Source organism: Dinoponera quadriceps, unplaced genomic scaffold (assembly GCF_001313825.1).
Source record: "Dinoponera quadriceps isolate SergipeBrazil2010 unplaced genomic scaffold, ASM131382v1 scaffold628, whole genome shotgun sequence".
Classification (NCBI taxonomy): Eukaryota; Metazoa; Arthropoda; class Insecta; order Hymenoptera; family Formicidae; genus Dinoponera; species Dinoponera quadriceps.
The window spans coordinates 1860385-1884499 of NW_014554836.1; the positions used below are offsets into that span (position 1 = coordinate 1860385).

At 45.2% G+C, this 24115-nt stretch overlaps 1 protein-coding gene across 4 annotated transcripts in view; it reads left to right on the forward strand.

Annotated features, from left to right (window-relative positions):
- LOC106742321 overlaps positions 1 to 24115 on the forward strand; it is an 82056-nt gene that overhangs the window by 44093 nt on the left and 13848 nt on the right. For all 4 annotated transcript variants that reach the window (XM_014615172.1, XM_014615171.1, XM_014615170.1 and 1 more), the window contains exons 3-8: positions 12491 to 12665; positions 17323 to 17418; positions 21474 to 21798; positions 22547 to 22602; positions 23088 to 23242; positions 23362 to 23525. In XM_014615172.1, the coding sequence (XP_014470658.1) occupies positions 12491 to 12665; positions 17323 to 17418; positions 21474 to 21798; positions 22547 to 22602; positions 23088 to 23242; positions 23362 to 23525 (971 nt within the window). The remainder of the gene's footprint in view (positions 1 to 12490; positions 12666 to 17322; positions 17419 to 21473; positions 21799 to 22546; positions 22603 to 23087; positions 23243 to 23361; positions 23526 to 24115) is intronic.

Genomic DNA, 24115 nt, shown 5'->3' on the forward strand with positions numbered 1-24115 from the left:
ATATATATATATATATATATATATATATATATATCCTCTTATGTTTTAAATAAAATATAGCCTCGTCTAGATATCCGCGTGTTTTATATAACCCGGAGATTGCATAATGAGAAGTTCAGCCGTAAGATCGCGGTCAGTTGAGAACGTGACGAATTTAATGCGATGATAAACGGCCACGTAATCACATACCGAATTTCGACGGTGAACTTTGAGATTTCGGATCTCGTCGGGCAGACTCCATAAACGAGCTCGACGCGAGACTTCGATCTCGCACCCTGAGAGAAGCGTTGTTATATAATTAAACGAAATAGAAGAAATCAAATTTTTTTTAATTTTAATTTTTCGAACGAAATAAAATAAAAATAAGTAAATAATAATGAATGGAAATAAATAATAAAATAATAGGTAGATGTAGCTAAATAATAAAATAATAAATAATAGAATAAATATTGAATAATAAATAAATAAATATATATATATATAAATGCAACGGAGCGTAACATAAAGCATGATTGAGAGCGCGTCGACCTCCGGCGATGACGCGCAGAAGAGCCCTCACGACCTCCCGTGAATCCGAGAGAAAACAGACGAGCGCGTTGAGACGTCTCTCTCTTCGCGTCCGTGTTCGACGATGATCAGGGAACGGTGAATCGTAACGTGTGACGTAATGATAGCCGTGTGGGCGGCGGCGGATCGAATTTCGCCCTCGGAATAAACCGACGACACGCGAGGCATTACGTACGATCACATCGTGATCGTAAATTGCCGGCGATTTAAGGGGAGGATAAATTAAGACGTTAAACGGCTCCCGTGAACGAGAGAGAGAGAGAGAAGGAGAGAATATTGAATTAAATACAATTTCAGTTTCGTGGACTTTTTATCGTCGAAATTTGACGACCCATAAAATTTAATTTTAAATTCTGTTTTTCTATTTAAAAAATGTCTTCAATTTTGGAGTTAAATTACAAAATAAATAAATAAACATTGAAATTGTCTGGGGAATAGAAGCCGGAAGCTTCGATTTCGTCGGCGGGTAATCATCGAAAACCGGAAACATGACTCGCACCACGCTCCGTATTATATGAGCTTGCCGGAACATTTCTGGCGTTTGAGAAAGAAGCAACACAACAAGTCCGATGGGTTACGGTTGCGGTTGTACGATTCGATGCTCCACCCGAACGAGCGGGAACTTCGGTTGTCGAAGTCACGCGAAGAAAGTTCGAAACCGTTTACCGGGAACGGCGAGACTCAACTTGGCTCGGCTCACCGCGGACTTCCGAGGCCGTGGGCGCTGAAAAATTCACGAAATCGCGTGATACCGCTGGGCGGGGAAACACATTTCCGCGTCGCGGCCTCCTCCACTTCTCGTCGATCGGTTACCATTCAAATTCCTTCGACGGATCGCTGATCCCGCTCGATTTCTACTCGATTTGACGCGGTCCGCGTAATGACAAAATCTGCGTAACCCTGACTCAGTTTTTTTAGCCCACTTTCCCTTTCAGCGATTAGAGCTACTTTATTAAGAAATTTCAATTTATTAAGAAATTCGCTAAAGAGATCATTGGCGCGTCGAAAAACATCGATTTTATTCATTCGTCTCGTTTATTTATTTGTTTATGAGAAATCACTACTTTTTGATTAGAGGACGTCCGTGGGGAAGCCAATCGAGAGAGAAATAGTCGTCGTGAAGCCGAGCCAATTAACAATGACTTTCGCCGCGCTGCTCATTATGCAAGCGCCGCGTTCGCGCGATTTTTCAAGGTCCGTCCGGTCGGGAATGATTTCGCTCGCGCTGCGTCGAAAAATCGATTTCGCCGCACGGAGCCGGCGCAAAAAGCGCTTGCGCTCTTTACGCGAATTGCAACCTTTGGATTGCTGATTTGTCCGCTGTTCCCCGCCCTAATGAGACACGTGACCGTACTCGTGCCGAGTGCTCACCGGACCAGCTTCTTTAACGATCCCTCACGGGAGAAATAGGACGGGCGAGAGAAGTTGCGATACAATTACGTTTATCGTCAAATTTGCTTAACATAATTTGCTTAACCTTCCACCAACGGTGAAGTTACATCGTGTTTGCGGTTACATCGAACTTTTGCCAATCGAAGGAACATCTGTATGTATCGTGTGAGTTCATTAGGAAATCTTTTCCCGTAAACACACTGAACAAGTATCGATTATACAGAGAAGAAGATTTCCTTGGATTTTTCCTCTGGATTTAATAAAATTTCTTTAATTAAAACAAATTTGTCTTGCGGAATGTGGCTAACGAACGAACGTACGTTTCGTTCCACGAACGAGTTTGTTTGGTTTCTCAAACAATAAACATCTCTCCCTCTTCTTTACTTTAAATACTATATTCATTTTAAAGAACACATTTCTTTCAGATTTTCATCCAAATATTACAATGATTTTCACGAGTGAAAAATTATTCAAAAGAAGTAACACTGTGCTAGAAAAGTAATTAAGGAACTTTCCTTTGTCCCGATGGAACATTTAATATATAATGAGACACAATGTTTTCTTATTATACACGGAATATTACGTCCTCTAAATAATATTGTTTTCCCCGTCAAACAACGTCACTTGCTCTAGTGAAACATTTGCGGTTCAATTTGGACGGGACCGTCATTCGTCGTTAATCACCGCGCGCGATCCTAGAGAAGTCCTCTGTCGCGCGCCTTCGCGCTCGGAAACGGCGAAAGTCTGCGCCCGACGGTCGCTCCGTTTTTCCAGCATAATTACGAATTATCGTCACGCCGGCGCGCCGTCACGTAGCCACGTATACGATGATTTATCGGTTCGCGCGCGCGCGCGGAATTGCGGCGCGGATATACACGATCGGGCCCGTCCGTCCGTCCGTACAACGCGGAACGCCTTAAACTGTTCAAACTGTCCGATATTATGCAACCGGTGCTCCAGTTCCACCGCGTCGGTATTCCAGCTCACTTTCACTCATTCACTCACCGGCTCTTTATCCTGCGCCAGGAGTCTCCCTCTCTCTCTCTCTCTCTCTATCTCTCTTTCTCGCTCGCTCGATCGTTCGCCGTCTCTCTCTCTCTCTCTCTCTTTATCCTTCTGTCTCTCGTCGACGCGCGCCCGCTCGCATTCTCCATCTCTCTCCGATAGCGTAACTTTCACTTCTTCTCCCAGCATCGCGGAGTCCTTCCGCTCCTCGCGTCTCGTTACGCGCGCGCCGCCGACTTCCAAGCGCGGGGCCGCCTCGGGAAAACCAGCGCGCATGATTTACGGTCCGCAGGCGCCGTGTGTACATATTCCTGCATATATGTATGAATATACTGTATCGCACGCACGGAAAGAGAAAGAGAAAGAGAGGGAGAGAGATTTTTACAATAACAATGTATCTCCAACGCGGCGGGAGAAGGCGCGTGATCGTGAGCACGACGAAACAGCGGTTTCCCGGTAGCGGTTCCCGCCGGTTTCACGATGTTTCGACGTCGCGTTCCGGTAGCGATCACCCTAAGTGCCACGTTGCGTAAATGCGCGCGACGGATCTCAGACACCGATGATGAATCGCGTGCGTCCCGCCCGATCGCGTGCGCCGGCCATATTTTCGCAGCGCTCACATTCGCATTTTCGCGTATTCGGCGAGGCAACGGCAGAGAACGCGAGTCTCGTCGATCAACGGTATTCACGGTGACCTCTGACCCTAAAAACAGCTCGAGCGTGGAAGCTCGCTGCTGTGCGCCGAGCTGGTTTCCCGGCCGGCCTCGTGATTCCAAGTTTTCGTCTCTCTCTCTCTTTAAATCCCTTTTCTTTCAGCAATTTTTACAGCACCATTTCTACTAATTTCCCGACGAGATTCGTCATCCGAAAAATGACTCGTAAATTTTTCCTTAATTTATACTCCTTTTTTTTTTTGTCACTTTCGTGACGACTCCTTTGCCAATTGCGGTTTTCCCCGTAACTCGAGGCGGCTTCGTTTCCTTCGAATTTCTCTCTTCCTCGCGATTGCCGTGACGACTCTCTCACCGATTGCGAGTCGTCCCCCGTCGCGTTTCGCGGCGAAAAGTCATCTAAACAAATCACGCTTCATACGTACATATGATATATATCGCTTGCGCAAGAGGACCTTGCGAAAGAGGTGCTCCCCTCGGCCGGTATCGCAGCGTTTCTTCGCGGCCGGAGCTCTGAGCGACGTATGGCGTTGCACGCTCGTGATTCCGCGTCGTTCAATGGTGCAACTCTACGCTCGTGTCCGCGTGCATTCCCTCCGCACCCTCTCGTGTGAAAATCGTTCGAGTGTCTCTCTCACAAAAAGAGCGCCGCCAAAAACCGCAGTCACTTGCGAAAGCGCTCGCGCCGGCCATTAAAGGGGAGCAGTTTTGCAATTTTTCATTACAACGCACCACCGCCGTGCGCCTCTCCGCCTCGCCCCGCCTCATCCTCTACACTAGCCTCTTTCATTTTCCGTCATCAAGATTGTAACGAGACGGCGCCGCCTTCGGCTTGAAAATCGGGAAGGATTCTCCTTGGCAGGAGAGGACGGACGCGGGAAGTGCGAAGGATCAAACAGAATTTGGTCGGCAATGCACAGACGCAAAGCAATAAATGCTGTTGCGTCAATAGAATCTGTCGACTGTGCCATAATTGGAGTAAATCTTGATTCGATAACGAAATGTTATTGAATTTAATACTTTATACATCGTTTTATTAACTCGAGAATATTAGTTTCAATAATAATTGCAGTCTTAAAATTTTGTGAAAGAAAACGTTTCTCCCATTTTTCCCGTAGATTTTTTTCGTTTCTTACCTTTTTTACCGAAAAATAGTAAATATAGGTTTTAATCGAACACACGTGGAATTTTTGTATCCCTAGGACAAAAGCTGAGGAATTCTGCGAAAAATGAGAAAAACGGGGTTTTCTCCGAAACTTTAAAACTATAATAATTATTTATTTATTTATTTATAGAATGAACCGAAAAAAATTCCCTCTCTCACGTCAAATCAAAGAGAATAATAGAAACCGAAAGAGGAAAAAGTACGTAAAGCGACGACGAGGACGGAAGAAAAAAATAAATTTAATTGTAATAATATTTAATCAATGACTGATAATTTTTATTTACTTGCGATTTTATAAAAATTATAGAAATTTATTCTGCCTTTCTTTCATACATGCCGAAGGATACTTTCCTCGAGTAAATAAACAAATAAACAAAACAAGATAAAATAAACAAATAAACAAAACAAGACCGAATCTAGATTCGCTCCAATGATGGCCGTTGACGGCCGATTCTATCGGCAGGACTGCAACTTCTGTTTCCGTGCACTTGAAAACTACAACGGCCGGAGCGTTTACATGTAATTAACGGCCGATACCCTCGTAGGGATGAGCTCGAGAGATCAGGAGATCGGGATCGGCTGCGGGAAGGTCGGCGCGCTTCTCCGCGGCGCATCGTTCGGGAATTTCTAGGTCGCCGGCTGTGTGACGCGAAGCCGAGCGCTCCACCTGACATTTAAATCCCCGTCCCTGTAGCGGCGCGGGTGCATCATCGTCCGTCGCATTATTCGCCGGGCAGCAGCGCCTTTCTGCGGAACGTATTATTTGCGGATGATGCGAGGAACGCACCGGAGAATATCGCCCTCGGTTACGTTACCGTTCCACGAAAGATGATGATGATGATCCCAGCGCTTCCACGTGTTCGCTCGTTCTCTCGCTCGCTTGAAATGTCAGCGGCGCGATGGAAAATCGCGCGTCGCCACCGTGGGAATACTTTACGTAACGGGCCGGGATTCGCGTCGAAAGGATTCCGGAGAGATCTATCTCTTTCTCTCTTTCTCTCTTTCTCTCTCTCTCTTTCCTTCGGGAAGAAGAAATGCCGAGAGACGTTGTTCCACGTCGTTTGTCGCCGCTGGAAAATGAAGTAACGTAGCTTTCGAGAGTCGAGCGGCGCGTATATCGAGTACGGACTGCTTTTATATCGCGATAAACCTGTGCGCGTTAATGCGGAAACGCTGATTGATATAATAAGTTTATTATGAAGTGCGGATGATGCGAACATGAAATTTCGTTACACGCTTCTGCCGTAGTCATCGGAGTTAGGGATCTCCGTCGGTTTAAGGCGTAAACTCTGAAGAGCATCGGTAATGACGTTCTTCAAACCGCTCCGATTTCTTTCTGTCGTTTCAGTCACGAAGAATATACAGGGTGTAACTCTAAAATAAGGGAACAAACTTCGGAGACGAGCTTCCCACGCTTTGAAACGCGAAAAAAAAATTCATATCGACACGGAAAAAATGTCTGCTTCTTATAACCGGAAATTCTGTTTCCTTCAGCCAGAACCTGGTCGTTGCCTTTCTGATTAATGCAACCAGATCTTTTTCTCCTGAACATACATACGCAAATCCACTGTTACTGAGACACTGAGATACAGCTCAAACGAATATTTATCGATGCAAAATGAAAAAGTAAAATTATTTATTATTATTATCGGTTTTTAGTTGCAGCAATGTTCAAAATGTCCTTCATTTGATTCGATACACGTTGAATTGAATTCGTGTTTTTACTGTAGGAAGCTCGCCCCCGAAGTTTGTCTCCTTTAGTCACACCCTGTGTATAATTCCGGAATATTTTAACCGATAAATATCCAGAGGTATCGATATTGAAATATTTTTATCGTGTCAGTCACGAGGAATAATTTTCCAGTATTTTTCGATTGATGAATATGCAGAAATTTTGATACTAAAAATTGCCACGATTAACATTGACATCACTCGAGCACTACTCCCAGGAACACGATAAAGCCCCGCGGGACTCTACCGCATTCCTCAGGACGAGGAAGTGTCCCTTCCCCCTGCGCCCACGATTCGATCAATAAAAGAACATCGAGAGCGGGATTTTGGATCGCCTCGCGGGCAAGGACGGCGACCTTGCGGGCCGCTCTCAAGGTCGCGAGTGAATGATCCCGAGGTCGACCGCCGGTGTTACTGACGATAGAGAGAGAGGAAGAGGGAGAAAGAGAGAGACGTAGGGTGAACGGGATCAGGATCTGGCATGAATATCGCTCCTCCTGACGTCAATTACCAGCCACGCGTCCTTCTACATCCGTACGGTCGAGGACGCCTCTTCAAATCCGTCTCTTTCCTTGGTTCCGACTTTTCCCGACGACCTTCGCGCCGAACGCGCATCGGCTTTCAATGTCACCGGGAAGAAATCGCCGCCGTGCTAACCGCTTCGCTTGACTACGTAATTATGCGGATGCGCGTCTCTCTCCGTGTCTCATAATGCGTACGTATTATGACTCTTGCGATTATTCGACTGACCTGTCATTTTAACAGCTTGACATTCATCGTATCATATTATACACGATCACATCATATCTATTTTTATTACGTCATAATATATTTTATTATATTATATGATATATTACATGGTATATCGTATCGTATCATGTATGAATTTTTATTTGTTTTAAGAGAGACTTTGCGACAAGAAACTTAGAGAGAGGCCCAAAAATTCCGTATTAATAATCGTCGGGAAATTGCAAATGAAGGACATTGCCTTAAGTTCCTACTCGAGACGTTTAATCCAACATTCACATTATATCACAATCGTAATCGTTATTTCCAAAAATTCACATCTAACTTTGAATTACCTCTTTATTTTTCTATTTATCCTTTTTCCCATATCAGCAACATTCACGAGTGCGTCGCACGATTACGGGGGCCACGATTCCCGTTCTTTTCTCGTACTACATAATACTATAGGTGTTACGTATGCGCATCTTTCCCGGCGTAGGCTCGCGTGTTCGCACCAGGTGTGCATACCCGCACGGCCGATTTTTCCGTGACCGCCGCAAACGATTCTCTCATTTCGCTCGTCGCTCCGACGACGTAATCACAACGTATGATAATTGTGAGACTCGCGTCACAACAATCCCGCAACTCCGATTCCCTTTCTCGTTCTCTCTCGCTCCTCGCATGTTACGCACATTAAGTCGCGGATTAACACACATCGATATGAGCGTAACTTTCGCGCGTCTCTCTTTATTTCTCTCTTCCTCGCTCTCTCTTTCTCTCTAAAATATAAACTTTATACTTTATATATTGAACTATTTACCGCCGATTTATCTTAAATAGGCGGGTTGCTCTTTAGTACCTATTATTTTATGCATCTTCCTATTTTTCTATATTTTTTATTTTGTACTTTGTATTTTCTTCTGTTTTTATTATATTTTTTACTTTTTATCTTGTATTTTATATTTAAAATTGAGTGGAAATTTTCCCAGAGCGCACAATAAATTCATCTTTTCATCTCTCTCTCTCTTTTACTTTCTTTTTTGCTTATGAATAAAGCATCAATCTATCTCTTTATCATCATCGATTCTTGACGATAATCAACTGATCCGGAATTCGTATTTGCGGTTTGTTATTTTCCCTTTCTTTCCGGGAGGGAAGGGAATATCTTCAAACCGTTTTCGGTCGCGATTGTTCGTCGCGCAAATCGAGCCGCGTTCTCACTCGGGACTCAACTCGAGGGAACGAAACGAGTCTCTCGATAAATAAATCAGTCCGCGCGAGCGAACGCACGCGTCAGCGTTCACTTTCTCGCGCGCGCGCGCCGAGTAAATCCCCTTGTACGGATGGTTAATGAAACACAATCGAGGTCTCGTAAAAGCGGCGAGACGCGCCGGGCGGCGCGTTAAGCCGCGCAGAACTCCTCATCGCCTAGTTACTCTCGGCATTATGGATCAACGGTGGATAATTAATGCCCGCTCATTCTGATTGCGCTCGCGTTAATTGGTCGCATTCCCGGTAAATCAATCTCGCATTCCCGATCTCTCCTTTCCAGGGCGATTGAGAGTCTCGCCCTGCCCGGGTTTCCCACTCCGGTTACCTAATTTTACGCCGTTACGATACTCCTCCCGCTCTGTGTGTGATCAGACTAATCCGAGTTATTGCTCGTCATTAAACGCGTGTAACGCGCCCACCGTTCGCTGATAATTACGTAACGGCTTCGTTGTTCTCCGGATAACGCGTAATGGGAAGCACGCATACGCTCACGCACGACGCGAGAACGACCGGGGGAAGGGGGGGGGGAGGGGGGCACAGAGTGAGACTATTCGGTAGACGCGCACCCACGCGCAACGCGCGGAATCCGCGCGCATAATCGCACTCGTGCACATGTGCGTTACGCACAAATCGTCGAAAAAGTGGAAACGCGCGCACACACGGGCGTATAATAGCGGCCTCGGTTGCAACCACGGGAGACGATTAAAGGCGGGGCCGCATCGGCGTTGCGCAACGGAAGATGAGGGATAAAGGTTGAGTTTGCAGGCGATTTTGCAGGCTGCACCGTTAGAGCTCTCGCGATTGTGTCGAGTCAACGGTTGGAAAACGTCCGACGAGTTGCTTTTTTTCGATGGAGAAATTTTCCCACGCCAGCTGGAAGCGGCGAACGCGGCGAGCTTTCGATTAGAGCTATCGATTTGAGCTGGGTTTACGGTGTAAGTCTTTAGCCTTTTGCCTTGAGTATTGTAATAAAACGCGCCACGTAATTGCTGGCGAAAGGCGTTTCTTATACTGCCAAAAGTCGTAATAACGGTTAAGTTTTACGCAGAGAAGAAGATTACTTTGCAGATCTCAGCGTCACAGGCGCGCGCTGAGCTTCCATAAAATCTTAAAATTTGTCAGGCCGAGACTCATTAGCCTTTCTAATCGCCCGCATCGCGACTGGACACGCGTATGCATTATGCTTGTTGATTATTCGGACGATCTGTCTTGGCAAGTTTGTAAAAGCGATATCATCATCGTATCGTCGCTATAATCGTATCATGCTGCATCACGTGAGATGGTAATTAAGAATACAGGAATGAAAAACACTGGTGAATTTTGGCCTGCTGAATGTTTAAGACTTTATTGAAGCTCGGTATGTTTCGCTTCTGGATACCCTCGGAATGATTTTGAATTCCCGTGAAAAAGAAGAAGCAAAGAGCCACGGACGAGCTTCTCGGGAGAATTTCGCGTTCTCGACCGTTGTAAAAATTCTCGCGTCGTTTCACCGCTTTCGTAAACTCCACCTTCCGATCCGCGACGTTCGACGTTCGTTTTCTTCCTTCCTCCTCACTTCTTCTTGGCGTACCGCCGCGACTTCCGGCAGAAAAGGAGAAGGAAATGACGAACGGATGACAGCGTGGCCGACGGCCGGTGTATCGATTCGTCGCGGACGGATCGTGCGTTCTCGTTAAACCACCGCGAGCTCAATTATCCCGGCCTCTCCCGGGGCTGCTTATTAATCAATCCGCCTCTGCAATCAGAGGGAAAACGCACGTCGAGAAAGAGCCCGCGGCTCGGACTTCCTCTTGCGCGAGAGGCTCGCTTGTGAAACCCGGCAATGCGTGCCGCTTTTCTCGCGAGCGCGTCTCCTGCGTGCTCGCGTTGCGTGTCCGCGCGCCTTCGGGAAATCGCGGCTCTCCAGATTTTCCCCGAGATCGTCGGTAAAATGGGATCTGCGGACTATGCGATACGGTATTTCCTTCGTGTGAATAGACACTTATACGTACGTGTGTTAAAACAATTCTAATAAGTAATTCATAATATTGAGAATAGCAGAATTTATTTTTACATAATATTCGCTGGACAGGAAAGATGAAAATTTCCAACCAGGTTTCTTCCGTAGAAAAGAAGTGTTGCATCATTCTAGAAATTTAGAAGCATCTTGCGCTTACCCGGTGATTCATTCGCAAATTTATATACAAAATTAACGAGGACTTCCTGCCTTCCTCTCAGCCCTCAAGCTTTCTACAAGAATTCAGCAGAAGTACGACAAAATCTTTCGCGCCAATCTATTAATTAGACACGACGTGAGCAATTCCCGAGGTACTCCAACCGATGAGAGCCCGCTCGCGGATGTTTTACGCAATATTTTACGATAATTAGATAATCCTCGGATAATTAGGTGGGAATCGCCCGGCGGAAAGATCGTAGAAAGCGGCCACGCGCGCCACGGGCGCACGGAAAATCTCGCTTCGATTCGGGAGGGAATCCCATTGCTGTGTCTTCCTTCGTGTTTTCGCCGTTTTTCTCCGCTCCTTTTCCGCTCGCGACGACGTGCGTGCTCCACTTTTACGATCCGGATCGCCCGCTCGCGGATTACGCCTGCATGCGCGCACACGGCAGCGCAACTGGCCGTTTCTCGAATAGCCGCGCGCTCGCTCGTCCAACACTCCGGACGTGTGTGAGCGCAAGGTCGACCGAAAATCCGGTTACTTTTCCGTTGCGTAACATCGCTGTTGCTACTGCATTTACCACGTTCTCGTTCCCATTGAAACGTGCAAATGCGCGACGTGTCGTGAGCGATGATATACGGCGAGAGCGAGATCGTGCACGCGCCTTCGGGGCACACGAAAAGTATCACTCCTGACCGCTCGGGACCACAGCTCGTTTGCGAAACGGACGAATCACTCTGCCGTGGACGAAATCGCTTTGTCCGCGCGGATCGGTCAATTTATACTCGCGGGTTGTATCATCGACTCTCGCGCGACACGGATCTCCCGATCCTCTGATTCCGATTCTGCACGGTGTAAAGATTTCGGGTCGAACTTAACGCATCTCACGTGTCCTAAACGGTTCACTCGAATTTTTGCGTTAATTTAACACGGGATGAGTACGTTGAGAAGTAACACAAAATTACTTTAATCGATATTGAAATATAAAATGTGTTATTTTTATATTTACATATGTTAAATATCAACGCAACACAAAATGTCGAAGAGATGTAAACACGGTGTGTTAAAGTAACGCATGGGTATGTAAAAGAGTTGAACACAAATCTCGATCGATCGGAAGTATTTCAGGGTTCGAATTACGCAAAGAGCCACGCGCGAGGTAATCCAATCGCAAGGATTGCGTCTTCGTTAACGGTCTTTATCGATTTTATGTATCCGCACGTGGGGCCTGTTAATCCACACTTCTCCCGTACGACTCTCTTTGTTCTACCGTTTCGCAACTGAGGCCGCGCAAAAAAAAAAAAAAGAATTTATTTCGCAATCCCGCGGAGATCTAGGAACGGATAGTCGGTCCACACGGGGAACTGCATAAGCTTCGATAGGATCAGATGTACGCCCGGTTCGAGGTATGCATTCGCGTAATCGCAGGAAAACGCGCGCACCGGGAGATTTGAGACGCGAGGCCGGTGATTCTGATTCGATCGCGATTTGTGCCGGAGAGATAAAGTAAATTCACGAAAAGGAAATCTGGTAATAATTTATCTTAATATAATATGATCACTAACATAATAAAATAATATGACAAACACGTGTAACCTAACGTAATAAAATTATCATATAATTGTATGAGATTATAATATAATATTATAACTATTATGATAATAAATTATTATGCTAACGATACGTAGAATAATTAATATGATGAGATTGGCGGTCATAGCGGCCGCCAGTCAGCGCCAATTTAACGACACCTTGCTAATTAATGACACCGAAACTAAACTGTCGTTTACACGGACGTGTTGCAGGATGCCAACGGAACACTCCGAGGAGCGCACGAGCTAGCCGAAATGAGGCGGCCTTGGAATTCGAGTGTCCCGAGGAATTCGGATACTATCCTCACCCACGCGATTGCACGCAGTACTATGTGTGCGTCTTCGGCGGCGCACTGCTCGAGTCCTGCACGGGAGGCCTCATGTACAGGTAACGCGATCAGAAAATCGCCGAAGCCGGCACGACGAAGGGTTCTTGTATTTTTTCGGAGGACCATTCTCCAAAAAAAAAAAACACAGAAAAAAGTGTTAAATTCGAGTAAATAATTACTCGAACAATCCTTAGCAAATTTTTACTCGGATTAAGTGAATTTTACTCGGATCAAGTAAATATTTTACTTGGATAATTTACTTGGGAAATGACTGACCCGAATCGAGTAAATATTACTTGACCAGGTAAAACCTTGCTGCACTGAGAAGAAAGGCTTAAAAATTTACTCGTGAAGAGGATATAAGGTTTACTTCATAAGTGAATTTTTAAGGACTTTTTTCTCAATGTAAAAAGTTACAACTTAAAACCGCACTGAAAAAAATAAACATTAAAAAATTTATTCGTAGGAGATATAAGGTTTATTTCGCGGAAATAAACCTCACGTCTCTCACGAACAAATGTTTAAGCATTTTTTTTTCTCGGTGCGTCGAACGCGAGAGTTGAAGTAAGATGACGCGAGAGAGCGAGAGAGACACGAGGAAGGATTTGCGCGGCTCGTGTGAGATCTCCGCGAAAGAAATGTTTGCCCGGCGGGGAAATAGATAATCGGTGAAATTGTTCTACGCGCGAGTCGACATTATTTTTCTCATCTCGCGTGCGAGAAACGCTAGAGATGATTCCGCTGGTGATCACTCCTGGGGCCGCCTCTGAAAAATCTTCGCGCGCGTGTCGCGAGTCGCGATCGAGATGCCCGGCGGTTCCGCGATCGCAAATTCGCGATAACGTGAAGGATGGCCGGCTGGAGAGGCATTCTTCCGCTCGTTGCACCTCGGAGTTTCTGCGAGCGGCCGCTTAATTGCGCCGGGTCGTCGACCGCCGGGGCGCTCGCGATTATCGTCGCGAGCGGCAGGTGAGACTCCCGGCAAAAAGGCGGGAGAGAAGTAAGAACGAGACGCGCGGCCGATTTCGCCGGGCCGACCGATCGGCTGATATGGGCAGGGATTAGCGCGCTGCGCTTAGGAAATTAAGCGAGTAATGATAGTAAAAGAGCAAGCCGCGGCCTGTGCGCACGTATTGTCGGGTAGAGACAGATGTGAGCCGGATGAGACGACGGCGGCGGCCCATCGCGCGTTCCCAGAGTTCGCCGTTATGAGATTCGTGAGAGATTTCCGCGACGAGCGAGCGCGCACAACGTCGCATCGCGCCGACGAAACACCGCACTTTCCCGCGGATCGCGCACGGATCCAAAGATCCAACGTGGATGGACAGGTTCCCCTCCCACTTCCCACTAATGGTCGAGAGGAATGCTTTGTCCTCCGAGAGCGCACACGGGCGACAATTTTCATCGGCGTGTTTCAGTTTCATCGAATTGTTATAGTGAAGGAAAATCTCAAGTTCTGTTGAGAAGGTATAAAATTAAAATTTTATGTCTACGATTAAATTTTTTTTTTATTTATGTCTAAAATGAATGCAAACCAGCAACGCTGGTATGCCGTGAAGCGAAGTTTCACAGTAAAGTTTACGTGAGATGTCGGTTGAGAGATTATAATAAATACGTTTTCTCCTATTGTCTTTCCTCCTCTGTTATTATTTTCTCTCTTCTTATTGAAATTATTGAAATTATGTATCTCTAATTAGACATCAGTTTACAGGACAACCTAATCCTAACTTTTCTTGCGTGATTCGGTGACGACGAAGGATAGAGATTGGCGCAAGTTCCAAAGTGATTGAAACACTTAAAAACTCGCGCTGCAAAATAACGTCGTTAAATAAATTACGGCTGATTTGTCCATTTTTTACGAAATGATAGCTCAACTTGATATCAAACAACGCTAATAACACGAGCGAACCGCGCCAAGAAACACGGGTGTGTCAGTTTTCATGCATTTTCCCTATCATAAAATTGTGACTGGTTAGATTGCCGCAAAATATGGTTAGAGTTAGTTGGAATTAAAGTCGATTAGATTATCATAAAGTCATGATTAATCATTACTGGTTAACGTTAGTCGTCGCAATGATTATCGTGACGTTGCAGTGATATTATGATTGTAATTCTGTTATGATAGGACCGGTTGGGGAAATATGAACTCGTTATCCGTTCGCAACGCTCGAGGCACATTCGCGAAAATCGCTGGAGTCGCGATCGCCGATACGCCGAAACCGATCGTTTCCTCGACTCGTTTCCCGGGTGAACGTCGCTCGAAAACGGCTCGCTCGCTGAAAACAGCCGACAAATCGAGCCCGCGATAATAAATCCCTCGAAACGAGCTCCGCCTCGGGGAGAATCGCGCGCTAAATACAAAGTCTCGACGGGCGCCGTGAGCGAGTAACGCGCCTTCGATCGAGCCCGCGTTTTCCGAACGGTGTCGCCGTTTACCTTCGATTCGGTCGAATGCGGCGGCGAGAATTTTCTTCCGAAAAATATTGACACCCATTAACTGAAAAAGTATCGTATTAGTTTGTTCGCTCGACAGATATTATTATCGTTTGGAATCTTTGAAGAGAAACCGTGCAAGTGTGAAATAAATTCCAATGCCTTCAAATTAAAAGGAACAAATTGCCGATTAAGCTTAATATTTCAGGCTGATTAAGTCGAATATTTGTCACCATTTGACGAGTTTAATATCTGTTACGTTGTTACGTTTAATATTGGAGGTTGATTTAATGCCGCATTTAATGCCACATATAAAGATATAGAAAATAAATGGACGAATAACGGGGACAAGAAGAAAAGAGAATTTAAAGTAACAACGGAGAAAAGGAGGGCAATAGGAGAAAGTGAATTAGAATTGCGCTCGGAGATCTCAATCGAGATCGTGATTAGAGCCAGGTTGCAGTTAAAATTGCAGTTGTCTACTTGGAGATCAAGGGCGGACGAGCGATCGCGCGAAAATATTGTCACACCCGGAGCCGATCGAGCCGGATCGAGAATAAATGATCGAGCGTTTCGGCGCCCCGCTCGCGCGCTGCTCGTATAAATTCCCTTCGCGTGTCTCGGCGCGCGATCGACCGATATTATACATACGATCCTGGGGCCTTACTTTCAGCCGTCGTCGCCCCGCGTCTGGATCCGCGCGGTAAAAGGGGGTCGTGTGTGCACGCATAACCCTGAAGGGAAAAAATCGATCGGCCACACCTCGCTTGATACGATAGGATAGCGAGCGAGCGCGCCGCGAACGGGTTCGCCGAGATCCGAGAGACCAAGGTGCTTAACGGTAACACGATATAGCCAAGTACGGTTAAAGAATCGAGACGACGACAGCTGCTCCGGAGAACGACACCGAAATCGCCAAATGCGACCTCCCGATGATGAACTAGTGTCCTTTTCTATCTCTCTTTCTCTCTCTCTTTTTCACTCTCCTTCTGGGCCCGGGAAAGCCTCGGGGAAAACCACGTGCTTCTCTGCAGCCACGCAGTGTTGCGTCAATCGCCGGCCGTTACGTCGACAACGTTTTACCTCTTAATTACGATCGTTACTCCCTCAGAGCCGCGCAACTTATATTTACACAGAGAAAAAAGGTTTCTTTGAAATTTATTTATTTAACCGGAACAGATTTGTCTCTCGGAATGGAGCAAAGAAACGAATATTTGATCCGACAAACTGGATTTCGTTTCGTCCCTTGAACAGAGAAATATCTTTACGCCAAATAACTTATTTCTTTTATATTTTCATCCAAATTTTACAATAACTGACGCTAGCGATAAATTATTTGAAAGAAATAACACTATATTAGAATAAAGAATTTTTTTTTTTTATCGAAAACGACTATTCAGAAATTAACCGTTGAGAAATTTTAATCAAAATAATTACTTGAAAATACCGTTTTTCCTATCGAACAGCACGGTTCATTCTGGTAAAACAACATTTTTATTTAAATCATCGAATAAAATAATATTTGACGTTTAATTATGTTGTTTATATTAACCAAACTCAAGTCAAACAAACACGTATACTAGAGAAATCTTTCTCTCTGTGTAACGAGAGAGAAAAAGAGCAATTAAAATGTCGAAAATTATAGTGATTTTCGGCACGAGCCACATTTCACCGTTTATTTAACGAAGAAAGGAAGCGGCATCGATACTCCGTTACATTACGTAAGGTTATTATTACACTGATACTACCGCAGCACACTCACCGCAAGAAATGGTTCCCCCGACTATAATTATTTCATTATGCAATTATAGCCTTAAATGCCAAACACTCTTTTCGTTCGCAGGCTGAGAGCTCGCGTCAAAACGGTGTTTCGTTTCTCATTCCGAGCGGCACGAAGTCTCGCACGAAGCTCCCGATTCGAAATCTTCGGTCTACTTTAGGTCGCGATTTTTCTCACGTTTGAAACCCAACGATGCCGTTTCGATACTCTCAATAGTCGGACATTTTTTGCCTATGACGGCGGAAAAAAGCTGCGCATCATGAAGATTCGCGTTTGCGCAACAAGGCGGCGGAGGAAGCGATGAAAAACGCGCGAATGTCGCAAAACGAGCGATATCGGAAACGACTCGCGGCTTTAATCGCGCAAATGTTACTTTAATCACGCGCACGTGCGCGCTCGTAATCACGCGAAAACCCGCCGCGCTAGAAATAGCTCGAAGCGATCGACATCGACGGGATGTCGGGCAGGAGGAAGTAATTCGAATCGTCTGCGCTTTCTTCCAGTCACGACCTGCAGACGTGCGATTGGCCGCGAAATGTAGGCTGTGCGGAAGGTGGCTCGTCCGATAAGGAGGTCGAAGAGGATCCCCTGCTGGAAAGGTGAGTTCGACGCTCCGGGTATTTCGTCACGGAATATCGCGAGCGACACTCTCGAATTGTAATCTCTAATCCGCGATTTACTCGGTATCGAGTACACAAGTAGGTCGCAAAATGACGTGTCTTGCGTGAGACGATTTCTATAAACCGTTTCTATCGCGAGAGACGAGAGACGATGGGAGAGTCGATTAACGCATCGACCGCCCGGTAAGTTTTCTACTGTATTTTACCGCATGCTACGCAATGAAATTTTTATTGTGTGACAAACGTATAACGTGTATAATAATCAAAAATCGCGTGATGAATTAAATAACCAGCAAGTATCGCATAATGATCAAATATACTTGCATATTTATGAATTTTGCTTCGAATTAGGTTTCTTTCTGTGTAAATATTTTTCGTTCTTCTGATCTTTAGCTTTATTTTTTTTGATATTGTGTGTTACTTTGTGCTAAAAGGGACTTTTTCCCGTTAACGATGAAATAAATCAAATAGAATAAAAAAAATACCGATAAATAATTATAAATATCTATCAATATTTATATATTTTTCGAATCTTTTTATCATTAAATACATGAAAAGCATCTGATAGTGATAAACCAAATATAACAATTATTATTATTATTAAATAAAAACTTCCCTCTGGATACAAAATACAGATCAAATAACGAATACACTTGTTTACACTTGTTGATCGCACGATGAAAGAGTACAAAGTAAAAAGGTAAGAGAGAAAAAGGGACATCCCCATCAATTATCGTATATGATAAACCCACTGCATCATACCGCGTATGAAATAATGATTGGATCGAACTGTATCATCACGCGTGGCGACTCGTCTCACCGGAAGCCCAGCGACGTTTACCCCCCGGGAAGCCGCTGAAAAGCGAGATGCCGGTCTTCAGGGTGACCCCCGTGGCGCCGTTGAGAAGAAAAGTGGCGGTCACCGGCGAGATGCCCGTGGCGGTCAATGTGTTAATTAAAGATCTCGGAGGTCTTTCGACGTGCAACCGACGTAACACGAAGGACAGAAGCCGATGAGAAGACCCGATGCCCTCCCCTCCTCTTCCCGACACGCGGGAGGGAATTAAAACGACCGATCTATTTCCGGATCGGCTAATGAGTGATTTCGCAAAACCGGCTGCGAGCGAAGGGAGCTCATTCGGCGGCACATTCCATGCGACACGCGGCGATATTCGACCTGCGGATTGCGAAACAATGGCCGCTCACGCTCGAGCTTCACCCACGCTCGCGGCGCTGAGTAGGGGGGGGGGGGGGGAGGCAAGAGNGGGGAGGGGAGGCAAGAGTGAGAGTGAAGAGAAAGAGAAACAGCGCGCGCGAGCTATTCTCGATTAAGGCGGTTCCGTGGCGGATCGCGCGAGGCACGGGGGGGGAGCGGAGTCATTAATTTCGATAGACCGACTCATGTTTTCTCGGCTGCCGAGGCGCCATTGAATGAAGAAGCGTCTATCCTACGCGCGCGAGATCCTCCGCTCGACGTGGGAGAAGGCGCGAGCCCGTGTCTTTTGAAGATGCCGTAGAGGAAGCGCGCGGGTATTATGGAATACTCACTGAGGTTTTCTTCGTGATAAATTGAAAATTATTCAGGATAAATCAAGATAAACGTTGTTAACTTATATCATTATTATTGCATCATCAGCTTTGTTGACAATCGATATTTTGGATTGACGATTTAACGATTGCATTCGCCCAAGTGTCGTTCAATCGATTCTAGACTCAAAGTCGTAAGGTATTTATTAGAACGTTATTTATAAAAATCCGACGATCACTGCATGATGGGTCAAAGAGGAACAAGGATGGCAATGTGGTCTCCTGATTAAGATAAATTTAAAAAAATTGGTTTTGTTTAGAAAAACACTGTCTATCTTTAAATTAATTTCCACTCGGTTGTAATGCCAAGTACACCGAGAAATCCAGTTAGTTGACTCAAATGAAATTTAGTTGGATATGCTGAAACAAATATTTGCTTAGTCGTAAGAACTTGTGGTTCTTTGGACTAAAAGTTTAGTTCTCTGAAATCGAGCCTTTTTCATTTCAGAAAATCTAAAATTAGACACACACACTGCACACGATTTCCTACTAGGCTGCTGCTTGGTCGATTAGATTCTCTTGACAGGCTTAACAGACTTAGAAATCGTGGTATTCCATATTACTTTCACTTCCTCTACGTTCAATTTCGGAAAAAAAAAAGGAAGATCGATAGTCTGGTTGCCGTGTTCACAAATCAATGTAAAGAAGGAAAAAATATAAATAAATCAAAAAAATTCCTTGCGTCACGTGCAAAATAATATCGATTTTAACGTTACGTGTCGGCAAACATTACGATATAAGGATAAGGTAGATCAGTCAGCGATGCGTGATATTAAGTCTACGAAAATAATAATCGGCGGAAAAATGATCGATAATTTAAAACGTGGATAATTCTGTTCCCTTCGAGAAGGAAACACGACACTTTCGCGTCAGGATAACGCGATAAGCCGCCAGTAAACTCGTAGCCGCGAGAACTTCAGCATAAATCACAACGTACATACGCAATCGCCGGCGTTTAACACGTTTTACTCTCGCGCGAACCGAAAAGGAAAGGAAGAAAGAAAAGGACACGAACGATCTGCAAAGTAAACGCGCGAGAAAAGCAAAACGGACCGGCCGAACGCCGTTCATATGTGTTTATCTACCTACGTGCGCGTTACACACCTTAGATTTAAATCGTGTCCCCCCCCCCTCCTCCCGCCCCCAGCGGGAGAAGAAAAGAAGAAAAAATAAATAAATACATACGACGAATCTGTGACGAGAATGGGCCTGGTCGGGCACGAGCGACAGTCGAGCGGGTCCCGTTATGTAAGCCCGAAGTTGGCCAACGCCGCTGCGGGCCGGCCGTTCATTAACGTATTGTGCGTGCGCGGGTGATCGGGGAAGGGGGCGAGAGAGAGAGAGAGAGAGAGAGTGTTTCTCAACTATTCGCTCTCCGTCCCGAATTCCCCGGGTGTCCTTGTCGCTTCGACGAAGAACTTCCGCGAGGCGCACCACGTAATCGCCGATATCGCGCGTCAGAGACAGATTTATCGAGACACCCGTGCGCCGTGACCCCGAAACTGTTGTCTGACGATCGTAACTTGCGGCTGCATTCGACAGCTGTGTAATTTAACGCCGCTAAATTCGATTCTCTCACCCGCGCGTTCGTCGCGTTAAACGCGCGACTGGATCCCGAATCGGCGACGTGAACATGCGCGTGCGTCGTTCTTCTCAAGTGAATTTACTTTAAATTAATTCAATACTATTGGATTTCGTGTAATTCAACCGATGGGAAAGTGGTATCACGGACACTGTTTTAGGTTTTGCACAATAACTCTGTTAAAGTCGACATTTCAAGTTGGAAACTTAACGTTTACATTCGTCGGAGTGTTGTTCGACTTTAGATTCCGAGTTATGAAATATTTGTTACTTGGAATGTGATTTAGGAATTTGGAGACACTGCATGATAAGTGCACAATTTGTGTACACAAAAGCACGCAAATATAACGATAAATTATACTTTAATTTAATTCTATTCAACACATGTCGATGAGTCAAATGTATTAGTTTAGCGTTATATTTGTGTGCCATTTAACACGCTCTCCGTGTCAAAGTGACACGAGATTCCAGATTCCAGCCATTTTTAACACCAAATTTTTTGCCGTACACAAAGGCCATGACGTCACCTTCTCCTCTATGATTAAATTCTATTCAATTTGAATTTCTTACATGTAATTTCATGTAAATCCAATTGAAGCGGCAACGATCGCGCGCGCGCGCGCGCGGAGGGAACATCGCGCCTTAGAATCAAACGGTCGTGTGTGAGCGCTGAACGCGCGGTAAGAATCAGGCGCGAGTCGCGCAGGCAGGGGATCGCATCCGACGTGATCTTCAACGTTATTCCACGCCTTCGAGGAACACCGGAATTCCGTCCGGTCGAGCCGAATTTCATTCTTCGCGTTCGTCACGCCCCGATTTTATCGATCATCGAGTCAGCCGCTCAAAAATCCCCGTCTCGATCGCAGATCCACGAAGCTCGACACGCTACAGGAGCAGCAACCGCAGCAGCAACGGCAGTCGCAGCAACAGCTACGGGACCAGCAACAACAGCAGCAACAACAACGACCGATCCAAAGGCCGGTCACGATCACGAGCACGTCGCCGCCGGTCTCACAGATCGAGAGGCAGCTGCGACAACGGCAGCACTCGCGAACGAATTACCACGAGGACGAGTACGGGCCCGCCTCGGAGGTCGAGAACGATCGGCAGCAACGGGTGTACCGGGGACAACCGTCGACGATCGGTCAGGTGCAGCGTGATCGTGACGGTTTGAGACGGAACATAATATCGGTGAGTGATTCGAAAGATTCGCGTCGCTCGCCATCTCATTTGCCGACGACAGAATGGCTGAATCGCGAATGAATCAAAAGTTTGCCCATTCATCTCCGTATCGATTAGCAATTTAGAAATTGAATAATTACTTATCTTAAAGTTAAGAAAAATCAATTAATTGCATAATAGACAAACAAGTATTTTTCGTCAATTGGAGACTCAACAATTCAACAAATATTTATTAACGGGGAAAGAAAAACACCAATTAGTTGCATAACAGGAAAAGATGAATTAGCACGAATCAAAATTGCCCGCCTATTTTTTTACCGATTCGTTATTCGATAATTTAATAATCATTTATTAACGAGAAGAGGCAAGTTCGAAAACGGATGAAAAATAAATAGCAGATTATGATGACTTGCTTTCATTCGAAATGCATGAAAAAGAAATTAAATTCGTATAACATCAACAACGTACAGGCGTGCTTTTGCAACGAAGAAAGGGAGAGAAGGGAAGAGAGAGTTTAGTTTCGGCGATTAACGCGCTCGTCGCGATAGCGGACGCGCATGATTCAATCGCGCAATCGCGCATATTAGGATGCATCGACGGTTTGTCGCGACAAGAACGGCAGGTAGAAAGTTGCGTCGCGAGTAGGTGTCCGGTTTAATCGCCGCATCTAAATTTTATCGGTCATCAGCGATGAAACCGAAGATAGCGGGACAGTCGATAGTCGAGATAGATTAAGTCGAGATCGCGTCTGTTTCAGGAGAGGGAGAAGGACAGCCTGGTGAGCGCGCGCGTCCAGGCCGAGACTCATTACAGGTTGGTAAACGAAGTCGCACTTTCCTACGACGCGAACAAGGCGCATAAATCGGACAAATTGTTTTTGGTTAACAAACATTCTATATTCTTCTTTTAGCAGCAATCAGTCTTATCAAACGTGTAACGTTCCATAACAATCTCAATATTAATTTCATATTAATTTCAACATTTCACTGCCAACAAGGCGAATAAGTCCGACAAATCGCTTCTAATTGCCAAATTTTCTATTTCTCATCGACAAACAATATCCCTGAATACAAGAATACATAACAATATCAATTTCAACTATTCTCAATCATTAAATATCGTGATCGACATGATTTATTGAGTAATTGCCGATTGCTAAAAACTTTGTCATATTGAGTGATTGTTATGAGACGGAACTAACGTTCCGGAATTTGTTATCCGTTAATAAACCAGCTCAGCGGCGATCCGTGCAACGCGATCTCGCCCGTGATAATCGAGCGCGTCTGTCAACATTTCAGAACGCCGATCCCGACGTCGGAGTCGCCGAGGCTCGCGAAAACCCTGGTTTCGACCGTGGCACCGGTTCTATCCAAGGCGTACTACAACGACCCGGATCAGAGTTATCCGTATTATACGATTTACGACGACGATGTCTCCATTTACAAGGACGACGGTAGGCGTTCAGACCCGACGACGGGCGATCTCGCTCGCGCGTCCTCGCAACGCCTCCACCTCAATGATTCCCCCCTCGTCCGTTTGCTTTTTTCTTTCATGTATCGCGGCCCGCGGCAGATTACAATCAATACACGGTGAACCAAACGGTGCAGCAACCGAACGTGAAGATCAGCGAGGTGAACACGAAGCAGTACCAGAAGCCGAAGAAGGTCGCGGTCAACGAGGCGGACAAGTACAATCTCAATCAGGATGTGCAGGACTACGATATCTATGAGAATCAGGTAAGCGGCCATATCCTCGGCTCGAAATTGCGGAATTCTGCGGCCGCCTTAGAATACAAAGATTTTCGCGAACGCGTTAATAAACGTCGTTTTTGAGATGAAAATATCGGGGAATGAAACTGGACTTCGGAGCATTGTTTTAAGAATTCGTTGAAACCTGTACCGCACGTAGATTTAAGTGACCTAATTGTTGGCGTAATTAGAAAACTGATTGACTATTCGGGAACTGAAATATTTATTTGCAAATGAAGATAATGCTTTTTATACGTATTCCTTGATATCTTTCACTTTTATTTTTAATTTATTCTAAACCACATTTAGGATCTTAATGAAAATCTACCGTGATCTTGAAAATTGATATAGAGGCATTATATAAAAATTTTAGAATGATGGATTTTTCTGTTTTGAAAACATAACCATAAGAAATTTACAATTTATAATAATATTCGCGACATGTATATGTATATATATATATTTAAATATTTATATATCGCTTCCGATTATCCATGCAGTTCTATTAGCTCATATCGACGTATGAATAAGGCATTAACAAGAAAAACAGAACTAAACAATGTCTCCGTGTTTGTAAT